The 23,069-nt window shown below is 60.4% G+C and overlaps 3 protein-coding genes across 4 annotated transcripts; 2 read left to right on the top strand and 1 right to left on the bottom strand.

The window, feature by feature from the left end:
• The first annotated feature begins 568 nt into the window (after positions 1 to 568).
• LOC138732413 (ankyrin-3-like) lies at positions 569 to 2,282 on the top strand. The gene is made up of 2 exons (XM_069879023.1): positions 569 to 596; positions 1,533 to 2,282. Exon 2 carries the CDS (start codon positions 1,538 to 1,540, stop codon positions 2,219 to 2,221), a length of 684 nt encoding a protein of 227 aa, XP_069735124.1. The 5' UTR covers positions 569 to 596; positions 1,533 to 1,537; the 3' UTR covers positions 2,222 to 2,282.
• A 32-nt stretch (positions 2,283 to 2,314) lies between these two features.
• On the bottom strand, positions 2,315 to 11,320 carry CSAD (cysteine sulfinic acid decarboxylase). The gene is made up of 14 exons (XM_069878954.1): positions 11,195 to 11,320; positions 10,981 to 11,107; positions 9,854 to 9,944; positions 9,640 to 9,746; positions 7,789 to 7,904; positions 7,633 to 7,712; positions 7,502 to 7,556; positions 5,607 to 5,723; positions 5,458 to 5,522; positions 4,763 to 4,844; positions 4,429 to 4,628; positions 3,037 to 3,088; positions 2,850 to 2,939; positions 2,315 to 2,768 (listed from the first exon to the last, which is right to left on the bottom strand). The coding sequence occupies exons 1-14, from the start codon at positions 11,318 to 11,320 to the stop codon at positions 2,475 to 2,477; spliced, it is 1,602 nt and encodes a 533-aa protein (XP_069735055.1). The 3' UTR covers positions 2,315 to 2,474.
• Positions 11,321 to 13,530: 2,210 nt separating this feature from the next.
• Positions 13,531 to 22,069, top strand: ZNF740 (zinc finger protein 740). Of its 2 annotated transcripts, XM_069878936.1 has the most exons (8): positions 13,531 to 13,662; positions 15,738 to 15,882; positions 16,392 to 16,523; positions 17,392 to 17,475; positions 18,291 to 18,362; positions 18,507 to 18,630; positions 20,588 to 20,706; positions 20,808 to 22,069. In XM_069878936.1, exons 2-8 carry the CDS (start codon positions 15,865 to 15,867, stop codon positions 20,895 to 20,897), a joined length of 639 nt encoding a protein of 212 aa, XP_069735037.1. In that variant the 5' UTR covers positions 13,531 to 13,662; positions 15,738 to 15,864; the 3' UTR covers positions 20,898 to 22,069. The 2 variants fall into 2 exon arrangements, with proteins under 2 accessions (XP_069735037.1, XP_069735038.1); XM_069878937.1 differs by lacking the exons at positions 13,531 to 13,662; positions 15,738 to 15,882 and adding an exon at positions 15,897 to 16,071.
• Positions 22,070 to 23,069: the final 1,000 nt, after the last annotated feature.

Here is a 23,069-nt window from a genome sequence, read left to right as displayed (position 1 = left end):
CTAACTGCCCCCCCGAGCTGTCCCCTGCGCCCTAAAATTACCCTGTGGCCCCCTAACTGCTCCCCTGAGCTGCCCTCTGCGCCCTAAAATTGCCCTGTGTCCCCCTAACTGCCCCCCCGAGCTGCCCCTTGTGCCCTGAAATTACCCTGTGGGCCCCTAACTGCCCCCCCGAGCTGCCCCTTGTGCCCTGAAATTACCCTGAGGCCCCCTAACTGCCCCCCCGAGCTGCCCCTGCCCCCCCACAACTGCCCCAAGCCACGCCCCCTCCTCGCCCAATACACTAGCCACGCCCACCCTCGGGCCACGCCCCCACGAATAAGCCACGCCCCTATAGAGCCACGCCCCTCTTATAGCCGCGCTCTCTTAAAGCCACGCCCCTCGCCTAAGCCACGCCCCAAAGGCGAACGCGTTTCATTAAGTCACCTCGTCTATTAGTGGGGCCCGCCTAAGCCACGCCCCTTTCCTAAACCACGCTCACAACTGTCTGTGAGGCCCGCCCCCTTTAAGAGCTCGTCTTCCAAGGCCACGCCCCTAATTTAAAAGCCACGCCCCCTCCCGTTCCCGCCCTGAGCTCCCGGCGGGAACAGGAGGACGCGGTGAGGGAGGGGAGACAGGGGACAGTGCGGGGGGGGGGACAGGGAAAATGGGGGGGCTGGGGCGATGGGGGGCACTTCGGGGGGGTAAGGGGGGGCAGGGAAGATGGGGGGCGGTGGAGGGATCAGGGACAATGTGGGGCTGGGAGGGGGAAACGGAAAATGGCGGGCGGGGGGGGGATAGGGGGGTCTGGGGCGATGAGGGGTAAGGGGGGGCAGTGGGGGCATCAGGGACAATGGGGGTTCTGGGGGGAACCCCAGCCCCAGGGCCATCTGTGGGTCACTGGGACCCCCAATCCCAGGCCATCTGTGGGTCCCTGATGGGGTCCCCAAGCCCTATGGCAATCTGTGGGTCACTAGGGTGCTCTAGGACAATCTGTGGGTCACTAGGGTGTTCCAGGGCCATCTGTGGGTCACTGGGACCCCCAATTCCAGGCCATCTGTGGGTCAGAGGGTGCCCCAGAGCAATCTGTGGGTCACCAGTTGAGTCCCCAAGCCCTGTGACAATCTGTGGGTCACAGGGGGTGCCTCAGGGCTATCTGTGGGTCCCTGATGGGAGTCCCCAAACCCTTTGGGAATCCATAGGTCCCTGGGGGTGCCTCAGGGCCATCTGTGGGTCACTGGGACCCCTAGAGCAGTCTATGGGTCCCTGATGGAGTCCCCAAGCCCTATGGGAATCTATAGGTCCCTGGGGGTGCCTCAGGGCCATCTGTGGGTCACTGGGGACCCCCAATCCCTGACAATCTGTGGGTCAGAGGGTGCCCCAGGGCAATCTGTGGGTCACTGGGACCCCCAGAGCAGTCTATGGGTCCCTGATGGAGTCCCCAAGCCCTTTGGGAATCTATAGGTCCCTGGGGGTGCCTTAGGGCCATCTGTGGGTCACTGGGACCCCCAACTCCTGCCAATCTGTGGGTCACAGGGCTTCGCTTTGCCCCCCAGGGGCGATGGCGCAGGGCGAGCGGGAGACGCTGCTGGCTCTGCAGCGAGCGCTGACGGACGAGCAGTTCCAGAGCCTCAAATTCCTGCTGGAGGAGCAGGTGCCGCTGGGCCTCCTCCTGCCGGCCACGCGCCCCGATCTCTGCCGCCTCCTCCTCCAACGCTTCCCGGGCCAGGCCCTGCGCGTCACCGCCGAGCTCCTGCGCCAGATCGGCCGCCACGACCTCCTCCAGAAATACCAGCTCCCCGGCGCCGAGGACGAAGCCACCAACGGTTCCTCCAAGAACGAAAACGCCAACGATTCCTCCAAGAACGAAGACGCCAACGGTTGCTCCAAGAACGAAGACGCCAGCGGTTGCTCCAAGAACGAAGACGCCCATCGCGTGTCCTCACCGAGGGCGTTTTCGGCTCCTCGGCGCCTGTCGGAGAAGGAGCTGATGCAGGTCGCTCAAAAACTAGGCCGAGAATGGCAGGAGGTGGGAATCGTGTGTCTGGGCTTGGAGAGGAACCGCCTGGATCAAATCCGGGAGGACAACCCGCGCAGCGTGGTTCTGCAGAGCTTCGAGATGCTGCGGGAATGGAGGCGGCGGCACAAGGACGAGGCCACGGCCTCGCGTCTCTGGGCTTGCCTGGCCCCCGCCAGCCTCGATCCAGAGCTTCTCGATCTTCTCCAGAGCTTCCAGAAGGACTAAGAGAAGCGAGGGGGCTGCCCAGGGCCACCTACCCACCTCCCGGCCGGAGAAGAGCAGTAAAAGTGGTTTTATTTCACGGTTGTGGGGTTGGGTGTCCAGTCCTGCCCGGCTTTATTCCCCATTGGAAGTGGGAGGCAGGAGCCGGGAGGAGAAGAGTCTTCTGCTCCGGTTCCTTGGGGCTGGGAAAGGCTCGAGGTGGAGTTGGGGAGGTGGTTATGGGGCTGGGAAGGATTCCAGATGGAGACGGGACGAGTTATGGGGCTGGGGAGGGTTCTTGGAGGAGATGGGACCAGTTATGGGGCTGGGGAGGGTTCTTGGTGGAGGTGGGATGAGTTTTGGGGTTGGGGAGAGCCTCCGGGTGGGATGGGGTGTCCCCCAGGTCCTCCCCAAGCCTCTCGATCTCATCGAGGAAGAAGTCGAGGTCGGCCTTGGTGACCATGGGGTTGGTGACCACCTGGCGGAAGAAGTTGACCTTGTGGCCGTGGGGCTGGTAGCCGACCAGCATGGAGCCTTTCTTCATCATCCGCTCCTTGATGGCCGGAGCCACCTGCCAGGGGACAGCGAGGGGGTCACCGTCACCTTCTGGAGGGGTTTATGGGCATTGGGAGGTGGGGGATGAAGGTCTCACCTTCCCCAGTTTGGACCAGTAATGGGGGTCGCCCTCCTGGCCACGAAGACCAGGAGGCACGAACCAGAAGCAGAGGTTGATGAACTCAGGCTGGAAGAGGAGGAGGAGGAAGATCAGGGCTTCCAACCGAGCTCCAAGACCTGGGGGTGATGGGGAGGACACACACCGGGTTGACCCCACCCCGTACCTCCAGCACCAGCTGGAAGCCGTCCCTCCTCTTTATCTCCTCGGCCAGGTACCTGGGGGGAGCAGAGAAGCCGAGGGTGGCTTGGTGGGATGAGATCTTGGAGATCATCGAGTCCAACCAGCCCCGTCCACGGCTGAACCGTCCCTCAGCACCTCGTCCACCCACCAACCCCAGGGATGGGGACTCCACCACTTCCAGGGTTGGGGTCTCCACCACCCTCAGGGATGGAGACTCCACCATCTACAGGTTTGGGGACTCCACCATCTCCAGATTTAGGGTCTCCACCACCTCCAGGGATGGAGAACCTTGGGTTCCTCGCTCCTAGAAAGACCTTGAGGGGCTAGAGCGCATCTGGAGAAGGGAATGGAGGCATCTTCTTGGGTTCCTCACCCCTAGAAAGACCTTGAGGGGCTAGAGCGCATCTGGAGAAGGGAATGGAGGCATCTTCTTGGGTTCCTCACTCCTAGAAAGACCTTGAGGGGCTAGAGCGCATCTGGAGAAGGGAATGGAGCTGGGGAAGGGGCTGGAGAACAGGGGTTCTGAGGAGCAGCTGGGGGACCTGGTGGGGTTTGGTCTGGAGAAGAGGAGGCTGGGAGAGACCTCACTGTTTTCTACAATCCCCAAAAAGGAGGTTGTGGTGAGGTGGGTGTGGGGCTCTTCTCCCGAAGAACAAGGGGTGGAATGTGAGGAATGGGCCTCAAGTTGCACCAGGAGAAGGTTAGAGTGGATAGCAGGAAGATCTTCATGGCAAGGGTTGTGGAGCACTGGCAGAGGCTGCCCAGGGAGGTGGGGAGTCTCCATCCCTGTGGGTGGTGGAGACCCTGTCCTTGGAGACGGTGGAGCCTCCATCCCTGTGGGTGGTGGAGACCCCAACCCTGGAGGTGGTGGAGTCTCCATTCCCAGAGATGGTGGAGACCCCAACCCTGCACGTGGTGGATTCTCCAACCCTGGAGGTGGTGGAGCCTCCATCCCCGGAGATGGTGGAGACCCCAACCCTGGAGGTAGTGGAATCTCCATCCCTGGAGACAGTGGAGTCTCCATCCCTGGAGGTGGTGGAGACCCCAACCCTGCACGTGGTGGATTCTCCAACCCTGGAGGTGGTGGAGACCCCAGCCCTGGAGGTGGTGGAATCTCCATCCCTAGAGATGGTGGAGTCTCCAACCCTGGAAGTGGTGGAGACCCCAACCCTGGAGATGGTGGAATCTCCATCCCTGGAGGTGGTGGAGTCTCCATCCCTGGAGACGGTGGAGACCCCAACCCTGAAGGTGGTGGAGTCTCCAACCCTGAAGGTGGTGGAGGAGTCTCCAACCCTAGAGGTGGTGGAATCTCCATCCCTGGAGGTGGTGGAGACCCCAACCCTGGCCTGGGCCCCCAGGAGCTCGTGGTGCTCACCGGGTGAAGGCGAAGGCTCGTTCCACGCGCCGCGCGAGGCCCTCGGTGCCGGTGGCTTTCCAGAGGAGCCAAAGCTTGAGGCAATCCACGCGGCGGCCGCACTGCGGGGTCTTGTCCCCAGTGTCGTAGGAGACATCGTAGAACTTATCCCGTTGGAAGAGATAGGTGGCACCTGCACCGTGGCAGCGCTGGAGGAGACCCTGAGGAGATAATGGTCACCCCAAGGTTGGAGGAGAACCTGAGGAGATGGTGGTCACCCCAAGGTTGGAGGAGAACCTGAGGGAGATGGGGGTCACCCCAAGGTTGGGGGTCGCCATGGGGCTGTGGGACCTACCGAGTTGTCCCGGAGCAGGAACGCTGAGCACTGCTGCCCCACTGCCAGCATCTTGTGGGGGTTCCAGGCCACCGAGTCAGCCCTGGGGGAGAGGGGGGGCTGGGGGGGGCCAAACTGGGAAGGGAGGGGCCAAACTGGGATGGGGAGGGGGCAAATTGGGATGGAAGGGTCCAAACTGGGATGGGGGGGTCAAAATTGGGATGGTGAAAGGCCAAACTGGGATGGGGAGGGGCCAAACTGGGATGGTGAAGGTTCAAACCGGGATGGTGAAGGTTCAAACTGGGATGGGGAGGGGCCAAATGGGGATGGGGAGGATCTAAACTGGGATAGGGAGGGGCCAAACTGGAATGGGGAGGGTGCAAACTGGGATGGGGGGGTCAAAATTGGGATGAGGAAAGTCCAAACTGGGATAGGGAGGGGCCAAACTGAGATACGGAGCAGCCAAACTGGGATGGGAAAGGTTGAAACTGGGATGGGAGGGTCCAAATAAGGATGATGAAGGTCCAAACTGGGTGGGGAGGGTCCAAACTGGTGTGCGAAGGTCCAAACTGGGATGAGGAGAGGGCAAACTGGGATGGGGAGGGGCCAAACTGGGATGGGGAGGGGCCAAACCGGGATGGTGAAGGTTCAAACTGGGATGGGGAGGGGCCAAACTGGGAAGGGAGGAGCCCAACTGGGATAGGGGGGTGACTCACTTCTCGATGCCAGCCAGGAGGTGCCGGTGTTTTCTGGAGAGGAGGGCGCTGCCACCCCAGGCCGCCTGGCAGGGAGGGGACAGGGGTGTCACTGCAATGGGGGGGGGCCAGGGGACCCGTCCGTGTGTCCCCCCTGTCCCCTCCCTCACGTCCACGTGCAGCCACAGCCCGTGGCGCTGGCAGACGGCAGCGACGCTGCCCAGAGGGTCGAAGGCGCCCAGGACCGTCGTGCCGCTGGTGGCACAGACCAGGAACGGCTCCGCACCCTGGGGACAGCGCGGTGGGGATGGGGACATGGGGATGGGGACGTGGGGATGGAGATGGGGACGTGGGGATGGGGATGGGGACGTGGGGATGGGGATGGGGACGTGGGGATGGGGACGTGGGGATGGGGATGGGGACGTGGGGATGGGGATGTGGACGTTGGGATGGGGATGGGGACGTGGGGATGGGCATGAGGACGTTGGGATGGGGATGGGGACGTGGGGATGGGGATGGGGATGTGGGGATGGGGATGGGGACGTGGGGATGGGGATGAGGACGTTGGGATGGGGATGGGGACGTGGGGATGGGGATGAGGACGTTGGGATGGGGATGGGGACGTTGGGATGGGGATGGGGACGTGGGGATGGGGATGGGGATATCAGGATGGGGACATGGGGATGGAGCAAGGAATATGGGGATGGAGACATGGGGATGGAGATGGGGATGTCAGGATGGGGACATGAGGATGAGGACATGGAGCAAGGAATATGGGGATGGGAACATGGGGATGGGGACATGGGGATGGAGCAAGGATTGTGGGGATGGAGACGTGGGGGATGGAGCAAGGAATATAGGGATGGGGAGATGGGGACATGGGGATGGGGACATGGGGATGGAGCAAGGATTGTGGGGATGGAGACATGGGGATGGAGCAAGGAATATGGGGATGGGGACATCAGGATGGAGCAAGGAATATGGGGATGGGGACATTGAGGTGGGGACATCGAGGTGGAGCAAGCAATATGGGGATGGGGACATCAGGATGGGGACATCAAGATAAGCAAGGAATATGGGGATGGGGACATGGGGATGGGGACATGGGGATGGGGACATCAGAACGGAGCAAAGAATATGGGGATAGGGACATCGGGATGGTGATGGGGGCACTATTGGGATAGGACAAGGAACGTGAGGATAGGGACATCAGGATGGGGACATCAGGATGGAGCAAGGAAAATGGGGATGGGGACGCTTGGGATACGGCAAGGAGCATGAGGATGGGATCATCAGGATAGGGACATTGGGATGGAGATGGGGACATCAGGATGGGGATAGGGACACTTGGGATAGGGCAACGAACATGAGGATGGGAATATCAGGATGGGGACATTGGGATGGGGATAGGGACATCAGGATTGGGACATCGGGATGGAGCAAGGAATATGGGGATGGGGACATCTGGATGGGGATGGGGGCACTAGGGGGATAAGACAAGGAACACAAGGATGGGGACGGGGATGTCCGTATGGGACATCAGGATGGAGCAAGGAATATGGAGGTGGGGACATCAGGATGGGGACATCGGGATAGAACAAGGAATCTGGGCATGGGGACATTGGGATGGGGACATCAGGATGGGGATGGGGACAGTATTGGGATAGGACAAGAACATGAGGATGGGGACATCAGCATGGAGCAAGGAATATGGGGATGGGGACATCGGGATGGGGGTAGAGGCATCGGGATGGTGTTGGGGACATTGGGATGTGGATTGGGACATCAGGATGGTGATGGGGATGAGGACACCATTGGGATTGGACAGAGAACATGGGGATGTGCCATCTGGATGGGGCTGGGGACAATGGAATAGAGCAGGAGACATGGTTGGCATGGGACATAGAACATTGGGATGGGTCTGAGGACACTGGGATGGGGCAGGGGACAGTGAGATGGGGCAGGGGACGTTGGGGTGGGAGAGGGGACGTTGGGGTGGGAGAGGGGACGTTGGGATGGGGCAGAGGAGCCCTTTGTGGACGGCTCTGCCCCAGCCCTGCTGCACCTCGGCTTTCGCCCTCTGGATCTCCTTCTCCAGCTCCTCAGGGATCATCTTCCCCCTGGGGGACGGGGACCACGGGGAGGTGGCAGCGGGGACAGGCTGGGATGAGGGTCCCCAGGGCCTTCCCCTCCCACCTCTCGTCGGTGGCGACCAGGCGGACGTTGTCGGTGCCGATGCCCAGGAAGGCGGCTCCTTTCTGGATGGAGTAGTGGCTCTGGGGAAAGGGAGAGGCTCGGATCCAGGCTGAGCCCGTGTCCCCTCTCCCTGTCCCCTTGGTCCCCACCACCCACCTCCTGGGACGCGAAGAGGACCAAGCGCGGCAGAGCCCAGTTGCCCGTCCGGCGGCTCTGAGGGAAACGCTGGAACCGAGCCACGTTGATGGCAAACATGTTGGAGAAGGAGCCTCCTGCCAAGGGGACAAGGAGGGGGACAGGGATGGGGACAGGGATGGGGACAAGACTGGGAGCCAACCACTACCAGATCACAGGGACAGGGACGGGGACAAGAATGGGGACAAGGCACCACTGGAGTCTGAAAGATGGGAATGGGGACAAGGATGGGGACAGGACTGGGAAGAAACCACCACCAGATCATAGGGACAGGGATGGGGGCAAGGATGGGGACAAGGATGGTGATGGGGACAAGGATGGGGACAAGGACAGCCATGGGGACAAGGATGGGAATGGGGACAAGGATGGGGACGAGACTTGGGAGCAAAGCACCACCAGATCACAGGGACATGGATGGGGACAGGGATGGGGACGAGGATGGGGATGGGGACAAGGATGGGGATGGGGACGGGAGCAAACCACCACCAGGTCACAGGGACAGGGATGGGGACAAGGGCAGCCATGGGGACAGCCATGGGGACAAGGCATCGCTGGAGTCACAAAGAATGGGATGGGGACAAGACTGGGAACAACCACCACCAGGTCACAGGAACAGGGATGGGGACGAGGATGGCGATGGGGACAGGGATAGGGATGGGGACAGGGATAGGGATGGGGACAGGAGCAAACCACCACCACGTCACAGGGACAGGGATGGGGACAAGGATGGGGACGAGAACAACCATGGGGACAAGGCATCACTGGAGTCACAAGGACGGGGATGGGGACAAGGACAGGAGCAAACCACCACTGGGTGACTGGGATGGGGACAAGGCACCACTGGAGTCACAGGGGGACAGGGATGGGGACAGGGACAGGAGCAAACCACCACCAGGTCACAGGGATGGAGATGGGGACAAGGATGGGGACGGGAACAGCCATGGGGACAAGGCATCACTGGAGTCACAAGGATGGGGATGGGGACAAGGATGGGGACAAGGATGGGAAGAAACCACCACCAGATCACAGGGACAGGGATGGGGACAAGCATGGGGACAAGACTGGGAAGAAACCACCATCGGGGGACAGGGATGGGGACAAGGCACCACCAGGGTCACAGGGGGTCAGGGATGGGGACAGGGATGGGGACAGGAACAGCCATGGGGACAAGGATGGGGATGGGGATGAGGACAGCCATGGGGACAAGGATGGGGACGAGGACAGCCATGGGGACAAGGCATCACTGGAGTCACAAGGATGAGGATGGGGACAAGGACAAGAGCAAACCACCACTGGGTGACAGGGATGGGGACAAGGCACCACCAGGGTCACAGGGGGACAGGGATGGGGACAGGGACAGGAGCAAACCACCACCAGGTCACAGGGATGGAGATGGGGACAAGGATGGGGACAGGGACAGTCATGGGGACAAGGCATCACTGGAGTCACAAGGATGGGGATGGGGACAAGGATAGGGTCAAGACTGGGAAGAAACCACCACCAGATCACAAGGACAGGGATGGGGACGAGGATGGGGACAAGACTGGGAGCAAACCACCATCGGGTGACAGGGATGGGGACAAGGCACCACCACGGTCACAGGGGGTCAGGGATGGGGACAGCCATGGGGACAAGGATGGGGATGGGGACAAGGACAGCAATGGGGACAGCCATATGGGGACAAGGCATCACTGGAGTCACAAGGATGGGGACAAGGACAGGAGCAAACCACCACTGGGTGACAGGGATGGGGACAAGGCACCACCAGGGTCACAGGGGGTGAGGGACGGGGCCAGGGACCCCAGGCGGTACCGGGGGCGAAGATGCCGTCACCGCTGCTCCATCCCACCATCTCGCGCAGCTTGGCCAGCAGAGCCTCCTCCATCAGCACGAACACCGGGGCGATCTCGTAGGTGGCCCTGGGGGGACACGGGTGGGGGTCCCGCTGCCACGACACCCCCAAATCCCCCCCTGTCCCTCTCCCCTGACCCCCCTGTCCCCGTCCCGTCCCCCACCCCTCACGCACTGGCTGGTGTTGAGCGTCTCGGTGATGAGGCGCCCGGCGAGCGCGTGGTGATCCAACCCCGAGAAGAGCTGGTTGAAGAACCGGGGGTGACCTGGGGAGGGGGGGGGACACAGCGTGAGGGGCAGGGGACAGGAGCCACCCACCCCGTGGGACACCAACCCCATGGGGACACGGCCAGGAGGGGACAATGGCAGTGAGGGGAGCGGGGCGGCATCCAGAGATACATGGGATGGGGACACCAGTGGGGACGTGTCTGGTGCCGGGAAGCTGAACTGGAAGTACTGGGGCTGCGCTGGGAGCGGCTGGGGCTGCACTGGGAGCCGTGGATTTGAACTGGGAGCACTGGGGCTGCACTGGGAGCTGTGGATTTGAACTGGGAGCACTGGAGCTGCACTAGGAGTAGACAGGGCTGGACTGGGAGCCATGGATTTGAACTGGGAGCACTGGGGCTGAACTGGGAGCAGCTGGGGCTGCACTGGGAGCCGTGGATTTGAACTGGGAGCACTGGAGCTGCACTAGGAGTAGACAGGGCTGGACTGGGAGCAGTCAGGGCTGGACTGGGAGCCATGGATTTGAACTGGGAGCACTGGGGCTGAACTGGGAGCAGCTGGGGCTGCACTGGGAGCTATGGATTTGAACTGGGAGCACTGGGGCTGCACTGGGAGTAGTCAGGGCTGCACTGGAGCCATGGATTTGAACTGGGAGCGGCTGGGGGCTGCACTGGGACCCATGGATTTGAACTGGGAGCACTGGGGCTGCACTGGGAGTAGTCAGGGCTGCACTGGGAGCCATGGATTTGAACTGGGAGCACTGGGGCTGCACTAGGAGTAGTCAGGGCTGCACTGGGAGCCATGAATTTGAACTGGGAGCAGTGGGGCTGCACTGGCAGTAGTCAGGGCTGCACTGGGAGCACTGGGGCTGCACTGGGACCCATGGATTTGAACTGGGAGCAGCTGGGGCTGCACTGGGAACTATGGATTTGAACTGGGAGCAGCTGGTGCTGACCTGGGAGTAGTTAGGGCTAAACTAGGAGCCATGGATTTGAGCTGGGAGTAGTCAGGGCTAAACTGGGAGCTGTCTTGGCTGCACTGGGAGCACTGGGGCTGCACTGGGAGCACTGGGCTGACCTGTCTTGACGCTGTAGCGCAGGACGAGGCGGCAGCGCTCCAAGAGCTCCTCCGGCCGCTCGCCGTGGCTCCGCAGCTCCAGGTCCAGCAGCTCCCGCAGCTCCTCCGGCTCCTTCCACTCGCAGACCTGGACCAAGGGACGCGCTGGGGTGGGGATGGGGACCCCCCATATCCCAAGTTTTGGGGGATAGGGGGGGATCCCCAAAGCTCCAACCTTCTGGGCCACGTCGGTGCCCTTGCGCACACCCTCCTCCAGCAGGATCTGGAGGGCTTCCCGCAGGAACGCCTCGCCGGCCACGCGGTCCGAGCCGGGATGCTCCAGCTGGATGCTCTCAGCCATTGCCCCCCCCCCCAAAAAAAAGGACCCCCCCCCCCCAAGGCTGTCCTGGCCCCCCAGCTCTGAGAATGGGGGTTCCCACAGGGCTCCGCCCTGGCGCAGGCTGGGATCTCGCGGCCACGTTAGGGGACAAAGTCCATGGGGAGCCTGAGGGAGGAGCGGGACAAGAGGGGGAAGGGGGGGTCCTTGGGAATTGGGGGGGACACAGAGGGATGGGGGGACATGGAGGGACACAACAGGATGGAGGGGGACACGGGCAGGACATGTAGGGATGGGGGGGACACAGAGAGATGGGGGGGAGACGGAAGGGAGACGGAAAGATAGGGAGACACAGCAGGATGAAGGGTGACACGGAGGGATGGGGGGACACAGAAGGGACATGGAAAGACAGGGTGACATGGAGGGATGGGGGGACAACAGGATGGAAGGGGACATGGAGGGATGGGGGACACACGGAGGGATGGGGGGACACGGAAGGGGGATGGAGGGGACACAACAGGATGGAAGGGGACACGGAGGGATGGGGGACACGGAAGGGGGATGGAGGGGACACAACAGGATGGAGAGGGACACAGAAGGATGGGGGACACAGAAAGGACATGGAAAGATGGGGGACACAATTAGATGGGGGGACACAACAGGATGAAGTAGGACATGGAGGGATGCGGAGACACGGAGGGATGAGGGGATGTGTGGGGGACACAGAAGGGACATGGAGGGATGGGGGACCACACAGAGAGATAGGGGACACGGAAGGGACATGGAAAGATGGGGAGACACAGCAGGATGAAGAGTGACATGGAGGGATGAGGGGACACAGGGATAGGTGCAGCATGGAAGGATGGGGGGACATGGAGGGATGGAAGGGATGTGGAGGAATATAGGAGACGCAGAGGGATGTGGGGACACAGCAGGAAGGGGGGACAGTGGGATGGGAGGGGGAAGGGGCAAAACTGGGGGGCAGCCACCCCCCAGGGGTGTTGTGTCCAGTTCCAGAGTCCTCAGCACAGGGAGGACACGGAGCTGGTGGAGTGAGGGCAGAGGAGGCCACGGAGACGATCCAAGGGCTGGAGAACCTCCCGTATGAGGACAGGCTGAGAGAGTTGGGATTGAAGAGACTTTAGAGCAGCTTCCAGGCCCAAAAGAGGCTCCAGGAAAGCTGGGGAGGGGCTCTTGAATCATATAATCACCAGGTTAGAAAAGATCTCTTGGATCATTGAGTCCAACCATTCCCATCAAGCACTAAATCATGTCCCTGAGCGCCTCGTCCACCCGTCCCTTAAACCCCTCCAGGGAAGGGGACTCAACCCCCTCCCTGGGCAGCCTCTGCCACTGCCCTATGACCCTTTCCATGAAATATTTTTTCCTAATGTTCAGCCTGACCCTCCCCTGGTGGAGCTTGAGGCCATTCCCTCTCGTCCTGTCCCCTGGCCCTTGGGAGAAGAGCCCAGCTCCCTCCTCTCCACAACCTCCTCTCAGGGAGTTGCAGAGAGCAATGAGGTCTCCCCTCAGCCTCCTCTTCTCCAGGCTAAACACCCCCAGCTCTCTCAGCCGCTCCTCTTCTTCTCCAGCCCCCTCCCCAGCTTCCTTGCTCTTCTCTGGACTCGCTCCAGAGCCTCAACATCCTTCTTGTGGGGAGGGCCCAGAACTGACCCCAGGATTCGAGGAGCGGTCTCCCCAGGGCCGAGGCCAGAGGGAGAAGAACCTCCCTGGCCCTGCTGGCCACGCCGGGTCTGACCAGGGAGAGCAGGAATAGGATGAGGGGACTGATTTTGAGCTGAGAGAGGGGAGATGGAGGTGAGATCTTAGGAGGAAATGTTCTCCTGTGAGGGTGAGGAGACCCTGGCCCAGGCTGCCCAGAGCAGTGGTGGCTGCCCCATCCCTGGAGGTGTTTCAGAGCAGGTTGGATAAGGTTTGGAGGCCCTGATCCAGTGGGAGGTGTCCCTGCAGGGGTTGGAACTGGCTGCGCTTTGAGATCCCTTCCTCACCCAGCCCCAGCCCAGCCCACACTGCCCGCTTCCAAGATGGCGGCGCTCGGCTTCCTCTCTGCTCTCTGCGCATGCGCACTCCTGGCTTTTTCCTTTCCCCTTCCCGCCCTGCCCCTACAGCCCGCTTTCAAGATGGCGACGCGCGGCTTCTCCTCTGCGCTCTGCGCATGCGCGATGCCCTCTTTTTTCCCCCTCCCCGCCCCTTTCCTTTTCCCGCCCTGCCCCAACCGGAAGCGCCGCCGCGCGCGGCCGTTTCCGGTTCCGGGCCGGCGGCGGCGGCCGAGGCGGGGGGAGCCGGGGCCGCGGTTCGTGAGGTCGCGGGGCGGCGCGGAGCCGAGCGCGGCGGGACCGCGGCAGGTACGGGACCGCCTCCCCCACGCCTCCTCCCACCCCCCGAGCGCCGGGGCGGGGCGGGGGGGCGGTGGCGGCGGCGGCGGGGCCCCGGGGGCGGGGGGGGGCGAACGCGAGAGCCTCGCCGGACCGCCCTGCGCCCCGCCCCCCTCCCCCCCCCGCGGCGGGAACGGCAACGGGAACGGGAACCGGAGAGGGGGAGGAAGCGGGGGGGAGGCAGCGCGCAGGCGTCGTGGGACCCACCGGGGGCCGCCCCTGGATCGCCGGGGGCTCCCTTCACCCCCACCGGGACCCTTCCCCGGGAGCCGCACGGGGGTGGGGAGGGGGTCAGAGGTGCCCCCGCCTCCCCGGGCCCCCCCCCCCCCGCCCCCATGTCGCCCCCCCCGCCCCCAACACAGGGTCTCCCCCCGCCCCCACTTCCCTATAACAGTCCCTACACACAGCTTGTTTCCCCCGAGACCCCCCCCAGGCAGGGGCACAGGCCCCCCCCCCCCCAACTCCCTGGGACTCCCCTCTGCCCCCATGTCGCACCCCCACAACACAGGGTCCGTCCCTCCCCACCTTGTGTCTCCCCCCTCTCAGTGATCCCCCATACAGTCAGGCCCCTCCCGGAACCCCCCCAGCTTGTTCCCCCACCTACCCCGAGACCCCCCCTCTCTCCCCATGTCACCCCCTCCAGGACCCCCTCGACACAGGATCCCCGCTTATGTCCCCCCCTACTCCAATTCCCCCCCCCAGGCAGGGGCACAGCCCTCCCCCCAACTCCCTGGGACCCCCCTCTGCCCCCATGTCATCGCCCCCCACCCCCAGCACAGAGTCACCCCCCTCTCTTGTGAATCCCCTCCCCCTCAGTTTGACCCCCCAGCTTGTGCCCCCCCAACCCTGAGACACCCCCCCCCAACTCCCAGGACCCCCTTCGTTCCATCTTAGCCCCCCACGGATCCCCCCAACACCGGGTCACCCCCCCTCCCTTGCGTCCCCCCCACTCAGTGACACCCCTCACCCCCCAGAGTCCCCTCCTGCCCCCTTGTCACCCCCCTTTCCCACCTCTCTCTTTTCTCCCTGTGCCCCCCCCATTCACCCACCCCCCTCCTCACCCTCTAGCCCCCCCCTGCCCCATAACCCCCCCTCCCTTCCCGCGGGTGAAGATCTGAGCCCCCCCAACCCATGCAGGGCCCCCCCTGCCCCATAGCCCCCCCCCAACCCCCTAGGGTCCTCTTCTGCCCCCTTCCCCCCCACTTTCCCACCTCCCTCTTTTCTCCCTGTGCCCCCCCCATTCACCCACCTCCCTCCTCACCCTCTAGGCCCCCCCCTGCCCCATAACCCCCCCTCCCTTCCCGCAGGTGAAGATCTGAGCCCCCTCACCCCTTTCCCAACCCCCCCTCCTCATTCTCTAGGCCCCCCCCTGCCCCATAACTCCCCCTCCCTTCCCGCAGGTGAAGATCTGAGCCCCCCCACCCCTTTCCCAACCCCCCCTCCTCCCCCAGCAGGCCCCCCCGCTGCCCCTTAACCCCCCCTCCCTTCCCAGAGGCAAAGATCTGAGCCCCCCCAACCCATGCAGGGTCCCCCCCTGCCCCATAGCCCCCCCACCCACCCCCTAGGGTCCTCTCCTGCCCCCTTCCCCCCCCCCTTTCCCACCTCTCTTTTTTCTCCCGGGGTCCCCCCATTCACCCACCTCCCTCCTCACCCTCTAGGCCCCCCCCTGCCCCATAACCCCCCCTCCCTTCCCGCAGGTGCAGATCTGAGCCCCCTCACCCCTTTCCCAACTCCCCCTCCTCATTCTCTAGGCCCCCCCCTGCCCCATAACTCCCCCTCCTTTCCCGCAGGTGAAGATCTGAGCCCCCCCAACCCATGCAGGGGCCCCCCCCGCCCCATAACCCCCCCTCCCTTCCCGCAGGTGCAGATCTGAGCCCCCCCCACCTTTCCCAACCCCCCCTCCTCATTCTCTAGGCCCCCCCCGCCCCATAACCCCCCCTCCCTTCCCGCAAGTGAAGGTCTGAGCCCCCCCACCCCTTTCCCAACCCCCCTCCTCCCCCAGCAGGCCCCCCCGCTGCCCCATAACCCCCCCTCCCTCCCCACAGGCGAAGACCCAAGGGCGACGCCGTTGTCCCCCCCCCACCGGGCGCCGGGGATGCGCCCCCTGTAAGCGGCAGCGGTGGGGGCGGCGGCCGCCCCCCCCGGGGGCTGAAGAAGGAGCCCGCGGTCAAGATGTCGGCGAAGTGGCGGGTACTGGATGAACCCGGCAAAACATAAAAAAAAAAAAACAAACCAAAAACCAAAATAATCCGTTAACCTGAAACCCTCCTTTCTATCGTTAAAAACGCGCTGTTCCTGGGCGAGCGTTAAGGCCAAGGAACTGTCGCGATCCGTTTGTCGAGGACAGACAGACAGACAGACAGACACAAGATGGCTCAGGTAATGAGCCCCCAATTTTCCCACCCGTTCCCCGAGCTCTCCGAAGCCCAGCAGGGAAGGGGCGAGCGCGGTTCCCCTCCGCCGCGGCCCCGCAGCGCGTCCCGCCAGCCGTCGCCCGACCTCTCCCGGTAGCCGTTGGGGTCCCCACTGCAAAAAAAAAAAAAAACACCCAAAAAAAAAAAAACCCAAAAAAAAAAAAAAAAGGGGGGGGTTTGATTTGTTTTGGTGTCTTTTTTTGGGGCGCAGGGTGTGTGGGGATAAATAGGGAGGGGGGGGCCGGCGGGGGGGTGCTGGAGCAGGGCCCCTCTCGCTCTCCGCAGGCGAGCCTGCTGGCCTGCGAGGGCCTCTCCGGCGTCTGCCTCGTCCCCACCCTGGCCAGCAAGAAGATGATGCCCAAGCAGAGCGCCAAGGCGGGCGAGAGCCGCGAGAGGGGCGGCAGCCCCGACGTGCTGGTACGGGAGACGCTGCCCCCTCGCCTTCCCGTTTCCCTCTTTCCCTTCCCATTTCCCCCCTTTTAATTCTGTTTATTTCCTTCTCTGCTTCCACTTTCCCTCCTCTTTAATTATGACTTTTTTCCTCCTTAATTCCGTTTTCCTTCTGTTTAATTCTAACTACTCCACTCTTTAATTGCAACCACCCCACTCTTTAATTCGACTTCCCTCCTCTTTTAATTGCGACTTCCCTACTCTTTTAATTCCTACTTCCCTGCTCTTTAATTTCGAGTTTTCTCGTCTTTAATTCCGATTTCCCTCCTCTTTAATTCCGACTTCCCCCCCCTTTACTTCCAACTTCCCCCTCCCCTTTACTTCCAACAGTCTCCTTCTTTAATTTCCCTCCTGTGTTAATGCCCATTTCCTCCTCCGTTAATTCTGAGTTTCCCCCCCTTTAATTCCACTTTATCCCCCTCGAGCTCCCCTTTATCCCTCCTCGAGCTCCCCTTTATCCCCTCGAGCTCCCCTTTATCCCCGCCAGGCTCCCCTTTATCCCTCCTCAGGCTCCCCTTTATCCCCTCAAGCTCCCCTTTATCCCCCCTGAGCTCCCCTTTATCCCTCCTTGAGCTCCCCTTTATCCCCCCCGAGCCCCCCTTTATCCCCCTGGGCTCCCCTTTATCCCCCTGGAGCTCCCCTTTATCCCCCTGGAGCTCCCCTTTATCCCCCCGAGCTCCCCTTTATCCCCTCAAGCTCCCCTTTATCCCCCTCGAGCTCCACTTTCTGCCCCCCGAGCTGCACATTTTACCCCCTTGAGCTCCGCTTTCTTGCCCCTCGAGCCCTCCATCTCCCCTTTTTTTCCTCCTTTAATTCCCTTTCCCCATTTCTACAGTCTCTGCGTCAGGACGAGAAGCCGCGCAGCCGCAAGGAGGACGAGACGCCCGAGGCCTCGCAGCCCAAGAAATCCATTAAGAAGGCAGGTTTGGGTCTCGCTTTAGGGTCTCGGTTTAAGGTCTCGATTTGGGGTCTCAGTTTAGGGTCACGGTTTAGGGTCCTGGTTTTGGATCACGGGTTGGGTCTCGGTTTAGGGTCCCGGTTTTGGATCACGGGTTGGGTCTCACTTTAGGGTCTCGGTTTGGGTCTCGGTTTAAGGTCCCGGTTTTGGATCACGGGTTGGGTCTCACTTTAGGGTCTCGGTTTGGGTCTCAGTTTAGGGTCCTGGTTTTGGATCATGGGTTGGGTCTCACTTTAGGGTCTTGGTTTTGGATCATGGTTTGGGTCTCACTTTAGGGTCTCAGTTTGGGTCTCGGTTTAGGGTTTCAGGTTTGGATCACAGTTTGGGTCTCGGTTTAGGGTCCTGGTTTTGGATCACGGGTTGGGTCTCACTTTAGGATCTCAGTTTGGCTCTCGGTTTAGGGTCCCGGTTTAGGATCTCAGTTTAGGCTCTTGGTTTAGGGTCCCGGTTTTGGATCACGGTTTGGGTCTCACTTTAGGGTCTCAGTTTGGGTCTCGGTTTAGGGTCATAGTTTAGGATCTCGGTTTGGGTCTCGGTTTAGGGTCATAGTTTAGGATCTCAGTTTGGGTCCCGGTTTAGGGTCCTGGTTTGGGGTCTTGATTTGGGGTCCCGGTTTAGGGTCCCGGTTTAGGGTCTTGGTTTAAAGCCTCGGTTTAGGGTCCCGGTTTGAGGTCTTGGGTTTGGGTCTTGGTTTGGGGTGTGGCTGGGTGCGGTTTGAGGCGCGATTCGGGGGCGACGGGCGCATCTCACCCTCCCTCCCTCCCTCCCCGTGCCAGCGCCGCAAGCGGGTGGCAGGCGCCGAGGGACCCAGCCGCTCCTCCCGGAGAGGATCCCGCCTCGGCAGCCAGGTTTGCCGCCCCGCAGAAGGAGGAGGAGGAGGAGGAGGACGCTTCCCGCGGCTCCGGCAGGCGCAGGGCGGCGGGGAGGGGGCCCCGGGGTTGGGGCAGGAGGTGCCCCCTCCCCGCTGACGGGGGGGTCTTTGCCCCCCCTAGGTGGTGGTGATCAAACAGAACGGCTCCTTCCAGCTCGGCATCCCCAAGAACTTCATCTGCGAGCACTGCTTCGGCGCCTTCCGCAGCAGCTACCACCTCAAGAGACACATCCTCATCCACACCGGTACCCGGCTTTCCTCTCAATTCGGTTTCCGCTCCTTGCAATTCCAATTTCCCTCTCCTCTCAATCTGTTTTTCCCCCTTCCTCTCGATTCCGATTTCCCCTTCCTCTCGATTCCGATTTCCCCTTCCTCTCGATTCCGATTTCCCCTTCCTCTCGATTCCGATTTCCCCCTCCTCTCGATTCTGATTTCCCTCTCCGCTCGATTCCGATTTCCCTCTCCTCTCGATTCCGATTTCCCCCTCTGGATTCCGATTTCCCCCTCCTCTCGATTCCAGTTTCTCTTCTTGATTCTGGTTCCTTCCCTCTCAATCCGATTTCTGCCCCTCCCAATCCGATTTCTGCCCCTCCTAATCCAATTTCTCCCTCCCAATCCGATTTCTGCCCCTCTCAGTCTGATTTCTGCCCCTCTCAGTCCGATTTCTGCCCCTCTCAATCCAATTTCTCCCTTCCAATCCGATTTCTGCCCCTCCCAATCCGATTTCTGCCCCTCCCAATCCGATTTCTGCCCCTCTCAATCTGATTTCTCCCCCTCAATCCGATTTCTGCCCCCCTCAATCCGATTTCTGCCCCTCTCAATCCGATTTCTGCCCTTCTCAATCCAATTTCTGCCCCCTCAATCCAATTTCTGCCCCTCTCAATCCAATTTCTCCCTTCCAATCCGATTTCTGCCCCTTCTAATCCGATTTCTGCCCCTCCCAATCCGATTTCTGCCCCTCTCAATCCGATTTCTGCCCCTCTCAATCCAATTTCTCTCTCTCAATCCGATTTCTCCCCTTCTCAATCCGATTTCCTCTTCACTCAATCTGGTTCCCCCCCAATCTCGATTCCAGTTTCCCCCCCCCACCTCAATCCGGTTTCCCCCTCCTCTCAGTCCGGTTCCCCCCACCCCCCAATCCGGTTTCCCCCCGCTCTAATTCCAATTCCCCCCTCCTCGATTCTCATTCCCCCCTCTAATTCTGATTTCCCCTCTTTTAATGCCATTTTTCTCCTTTAATTCTAATTTTCCATTCTCTAATTCCACTTTTTTTGCCTTTAATTTGAATTTTCCCCCCTCTAAGACCATTTTTCCTCCATTTCTTTGTGTTTCCCTGGCTTTAAGCCGCGTTTCCCTGGCTTTAAGCCGCGTTTCCCTCACTTTAATCCAGATTTTTCCCTTCTCTAAGCCCCTTTTCCTTTCTTTTAATGACATTTTATTGGACTTGGGGCTTTTTATTGAGTGTGGAAGGGGGGGGGCCACACATAGCATGGGGTTGGATTTGGGGATCCCTGAGAATCGAAGGGGGTTTCCCAGGGATATGGGGGGGGCCCTGGAGATCTGGGGGGTCCCCAGAGTTGGGGAGGGGTTTTAGGGATCCCCAAGGATGTAGGGGGGGTCCTAGGGATGGGGGGGATCTCCAAGAATGGAGAGGAGTTTTAGGGATCCCCAGGGATTTTGGGGGGGGTCCCCAGTGTTGGGGATTGGTTTTAGGGATCCCCAGGGATATTGGGGGGGTCCCTGGAGATTTGGATGGTTCCCAGGTTTGGGGTGGAGTTTTAGGGATCCCCAAGGGTGTAGGGGGGTGGGTCCCTGAAGATTTGGAGGGGTCCCCAGGGTTGGGGAAGGGTTTTAGGGATCCCCGGGGATATTGGGGGGGTCCCCAGGGATATTTGGGGGGAAGTCCCAGGAATGAAGGGGGGTCCCCAAGGTTGAGAAGATTTAGGGATCCCCAAGGATGTTAGAGGGCATCCCCAGGGGTATTGGGGGGGTCCTAGGAATATTAGGGGGGTCTCCAGGGATATTTGGGGGGGTCCCCAAGGATGGGGAAGGGCTTTACTCACCTCTTTATGCCTTTTGCAGCCGCTCTTGCCTCAAGAGCCACATCCTCACCCTGATCGCTCCCCGGCTTCGTTAGCAGCTCCCCTAATGAGCTCTAATTACCCCTTTCACCCCCTCTAACTGCTTTTTTGCCCCCCCCAGGCGAGAAACCCTTCGAATGCGACGTCTGCGACATGCGCTTCATCCAGAAATACCACCTGGAGCGCCACAAGCGCGTCCACAGCGGCGAGAAACCTTATCAGTGCGAGCGCTGCATGCAGGTACTGCTGGTGGGGGGGCAAATCCAGGGGAAAATACCCCCCCCAGGGGCATTTTTACCCCCCCCAGGGCTTTCCTAACCCCCCCCCCTTTCCTCCCGCAGAGCTTCTCCCGCACAGACCGGCTCCTGAGACACAAACGAATGTGCCAAGGTTGCCAAACCAAGACCCCCGACTCGCAGCTGCTGCTTTAGGAGCCGAACCCGGATGCCGACGGCAGCTGCAAGGGGGGGGGAATATTTTTATTTCCTTCCCCCCCCACCCCCTGCGCTTTTTTTCTCCTTTTTCTTCCTGGATTTCCACACCCCCCCTCTAAAATTCCGGCTCCGACTTCCAGCTGAACAGAACTTGGCGGCCAAGCCGGACAAATCCCAGCAGGAGCTGAGAAAATTCCTTTTTCTTTACCATTCCCACCCCCCCAAGATTTTATTCCTGAATTGCCCCCCCCCACCTCAGGAAAGGCTCCGAGCCAAACCCCAACTTCTTCGATTTGGGGTGGCGCGCCCCCCCCCCCCCCATTTTGCTGGTTCTTCATGGATTTTCGGGAGTTTCTTCTCCTTTCTGAAGAGTTTGGAGTGGGAGGAAAAGCATGAAGACCCCCCCCCCCCCAGCCCTGGAAGGGGGCGCCCCCCTCAGTTCTTCCAATTCCGCGGATTGGGAATGGTGGAGAAGATCAGAAGGACCTTCTGTATGTGTCCCCCCCACAAGACAAACTGCTGCGCCCCCCAAAATGCCGGGGGGGGGCCCGAAGGGGCTGAATTTGGTGCCGTGTCCCCCCCCATGGATTTTTCGCGCCCTGTTCCCATTCCAGCACCATGGGGGGGACCCAGGAGATTGATCCTACATGCGACCCCCCCAGTTTGGGATCCAATCCCAGTTTGGGGCTCCCCCCCACCCCCTATTTGGGGGTGTATCCCCCATTTCCCCCCCCCATGCCATTTCAGCTGAGCCCTCCCCCCCCCCTTCCCCCTCTCTCTGGGATTTGGGGTGGGGGGAGCCCTTCCCAGTGTGAGAAAATAACATTTTGGGGGGGGAAGCTGAGTAAAATCAAGAGTAAAACCGGCATCCTGCCTCCCCCCCCAAAAAAAAAAAACAAACAACCCCTCCTTGCTCCCCAAATTTCCCTTTTTTTTTTTGGGGGGGGGGGTGGTTGGATTTTGGTTGATTTTTTGGGGTTTAATACACTTATTTTGCTAGGGGGGGTGGGAGGAGGGGGCGGGGGGGGCAGGGTGACTTTTAAACTGTAGGTTTTTTCTAAACTGTCCCCCCCCCCCCGCCCGCTTCCCCCCCCACCCCAAGTCGTCGTCCTCCCCCCTCTTTAGGGTTTATTTAAATAAAAACTTGTCGGGTTTTTTTCTTTTTATAACCCGGATCCGCTTCTTTTTTTTGGCGGGGGGGGGCTGAGATCTGCCCTTTAATCCCTTTCCCCCCCTTTAATCCCATTTCCCCCCTTTTAATCCCATTTCCCCTGTTTTAATCCCATTTCCCCCCTTAATCCCATTTCCTCCCCCTTTAATCCCGTTTCCTCCCCCTTTTTAGTCCCATTTCCATCCCTTTAATCCCGTTTCCTCCACCTTTAATCCCATTTCCATCCCTTTAATCCAGTTCCTCCCCCTTTAATCCCATTTCCTCCCCCTTTAATGCAGTTTCCTCCCCTTTAATGCAGTTTCTTCCCCCTTTAATCCCATTTCCTCCCCCTTTAATCCAGTTCCTTCCCCTTTAATCCCATTTCCCCCCCTTTAATCCCGTTTCCTCCCCCTTTAATCCAGTTCCTCCCCCTTTAATCCCGTTTCCTCCCCCTTTAATCCTGTTTCCTCCCCCTTTAATCCAGCTCCTTCCCCTTTAATCCCGTTCCCCCTTTTAATCCCTTTTCCTCCCCCTTTAATCCCTTTTCCTCCCCCTTTAATCCCGTTTCCTCCCCCTTTAATCCCATTTCCATCCCTTTAATCCCATTTCCTCCTCCCTTAATCCCATTTCCATCCCTTTAATCCAGTTCCTCCCCCTTTAATCCTGTCTCCCCCCCTTTAATCCCATTTCCTCCTTTAATCCCATTTCCCCTCCTTTAATCCTGTTTCCCCCATTTAATCCCATTTTTATCCTTTAATTCTAATTTCCCCCCTCTAATTCCACTTTTTTTCTCATTTAATTTGAATTTCCCCCTTCTAATTCCTTTTTTTTTCCTTTAATTTGAATTTTCTCCCCTCTAATTCCATTTTTTCTCTTCTAATTTCAATTTTACCCCCTTTTAAGTCCTTTTTCCCCCCGTTCCTTTGCGTTTCCTTCGCTTTAATCCGGATTTTTCCTTCTTTAAACACATTTTCCCTTCTTTTAATGACATTTTATTGGCCTTGGGGCCTTTTATTGGG

Source organism: Phaenicophaeus curvirostris, chromosome 30 (assembly GCF_032191515.1).
Source record: "Phaenicophaeus curvirostris isolate KB17595 chromosome 30, BPBGC_Pcur_1.0, whole genome shotgun sequence".
In the NCBI taxonomy this organism is placed as follows: Eukaryota; Metazoa; Chordata; class Aves; order Cuculiformes; family Cuculidae; genus Phaenicophaeus; species Phaenicophaeus curvirostris.
The sequence above is the reverse complement of the archived record's forward strand: the minus strand, read 5'-3'. Positions and strand labels throughout refer to the sequence as shown.

Excerpts from the sequence above, each read along its gene's own strand:
- LOC138732413 (XM_069879023.1), top strand. The coding sequence starts at position 1,538 with ATGGCGCAGGGCGAGCGGGAGACGCTGCTGGCTCTGCAGCGAGCGCTG.
- CSAD (XM_069878954.1), bottom strand. The coding sequence starts at position 11,320 with ATGGCTGAGAGCATCCAGCTGGAGCATCCCGGCTCGGACCGCGTGGCC. Across the intron at positions 9,945-10,980 it reads GCGCTACAGCGTCAAGACAG|GTCACCCCCGGTTCTTCAAC; the intron begins GTCAGCCCAGTG and ends CCCCCTCCCCAG. Across the intron at positions 4,845-5,457 it reads CTCCTGGCTGGCATCGAGAA|GGCTGACTCGGTGGCCTGGA; the intron begins GTGAGTCACCCC and ends CCTCTCCCCCAG.
- ZNF740 (XM_069878936.1), top strand. Across the intron at positions 18,363-18,506 it reads GATCCCGCCTCGGCAGCCAG|GTGGTGGTGATCAAACAGAA; the intron begins GTTTGCCGCCCC and ends TGCCCCCCCTAG. Across the intron at positions 18,631-20,587 it reads ACACATCCTCATCCACACCG|GCGAGAAACCCTTCGAATGC; the intron begins GTACCCGGCTTT and ends TGCCCCCCCCAG.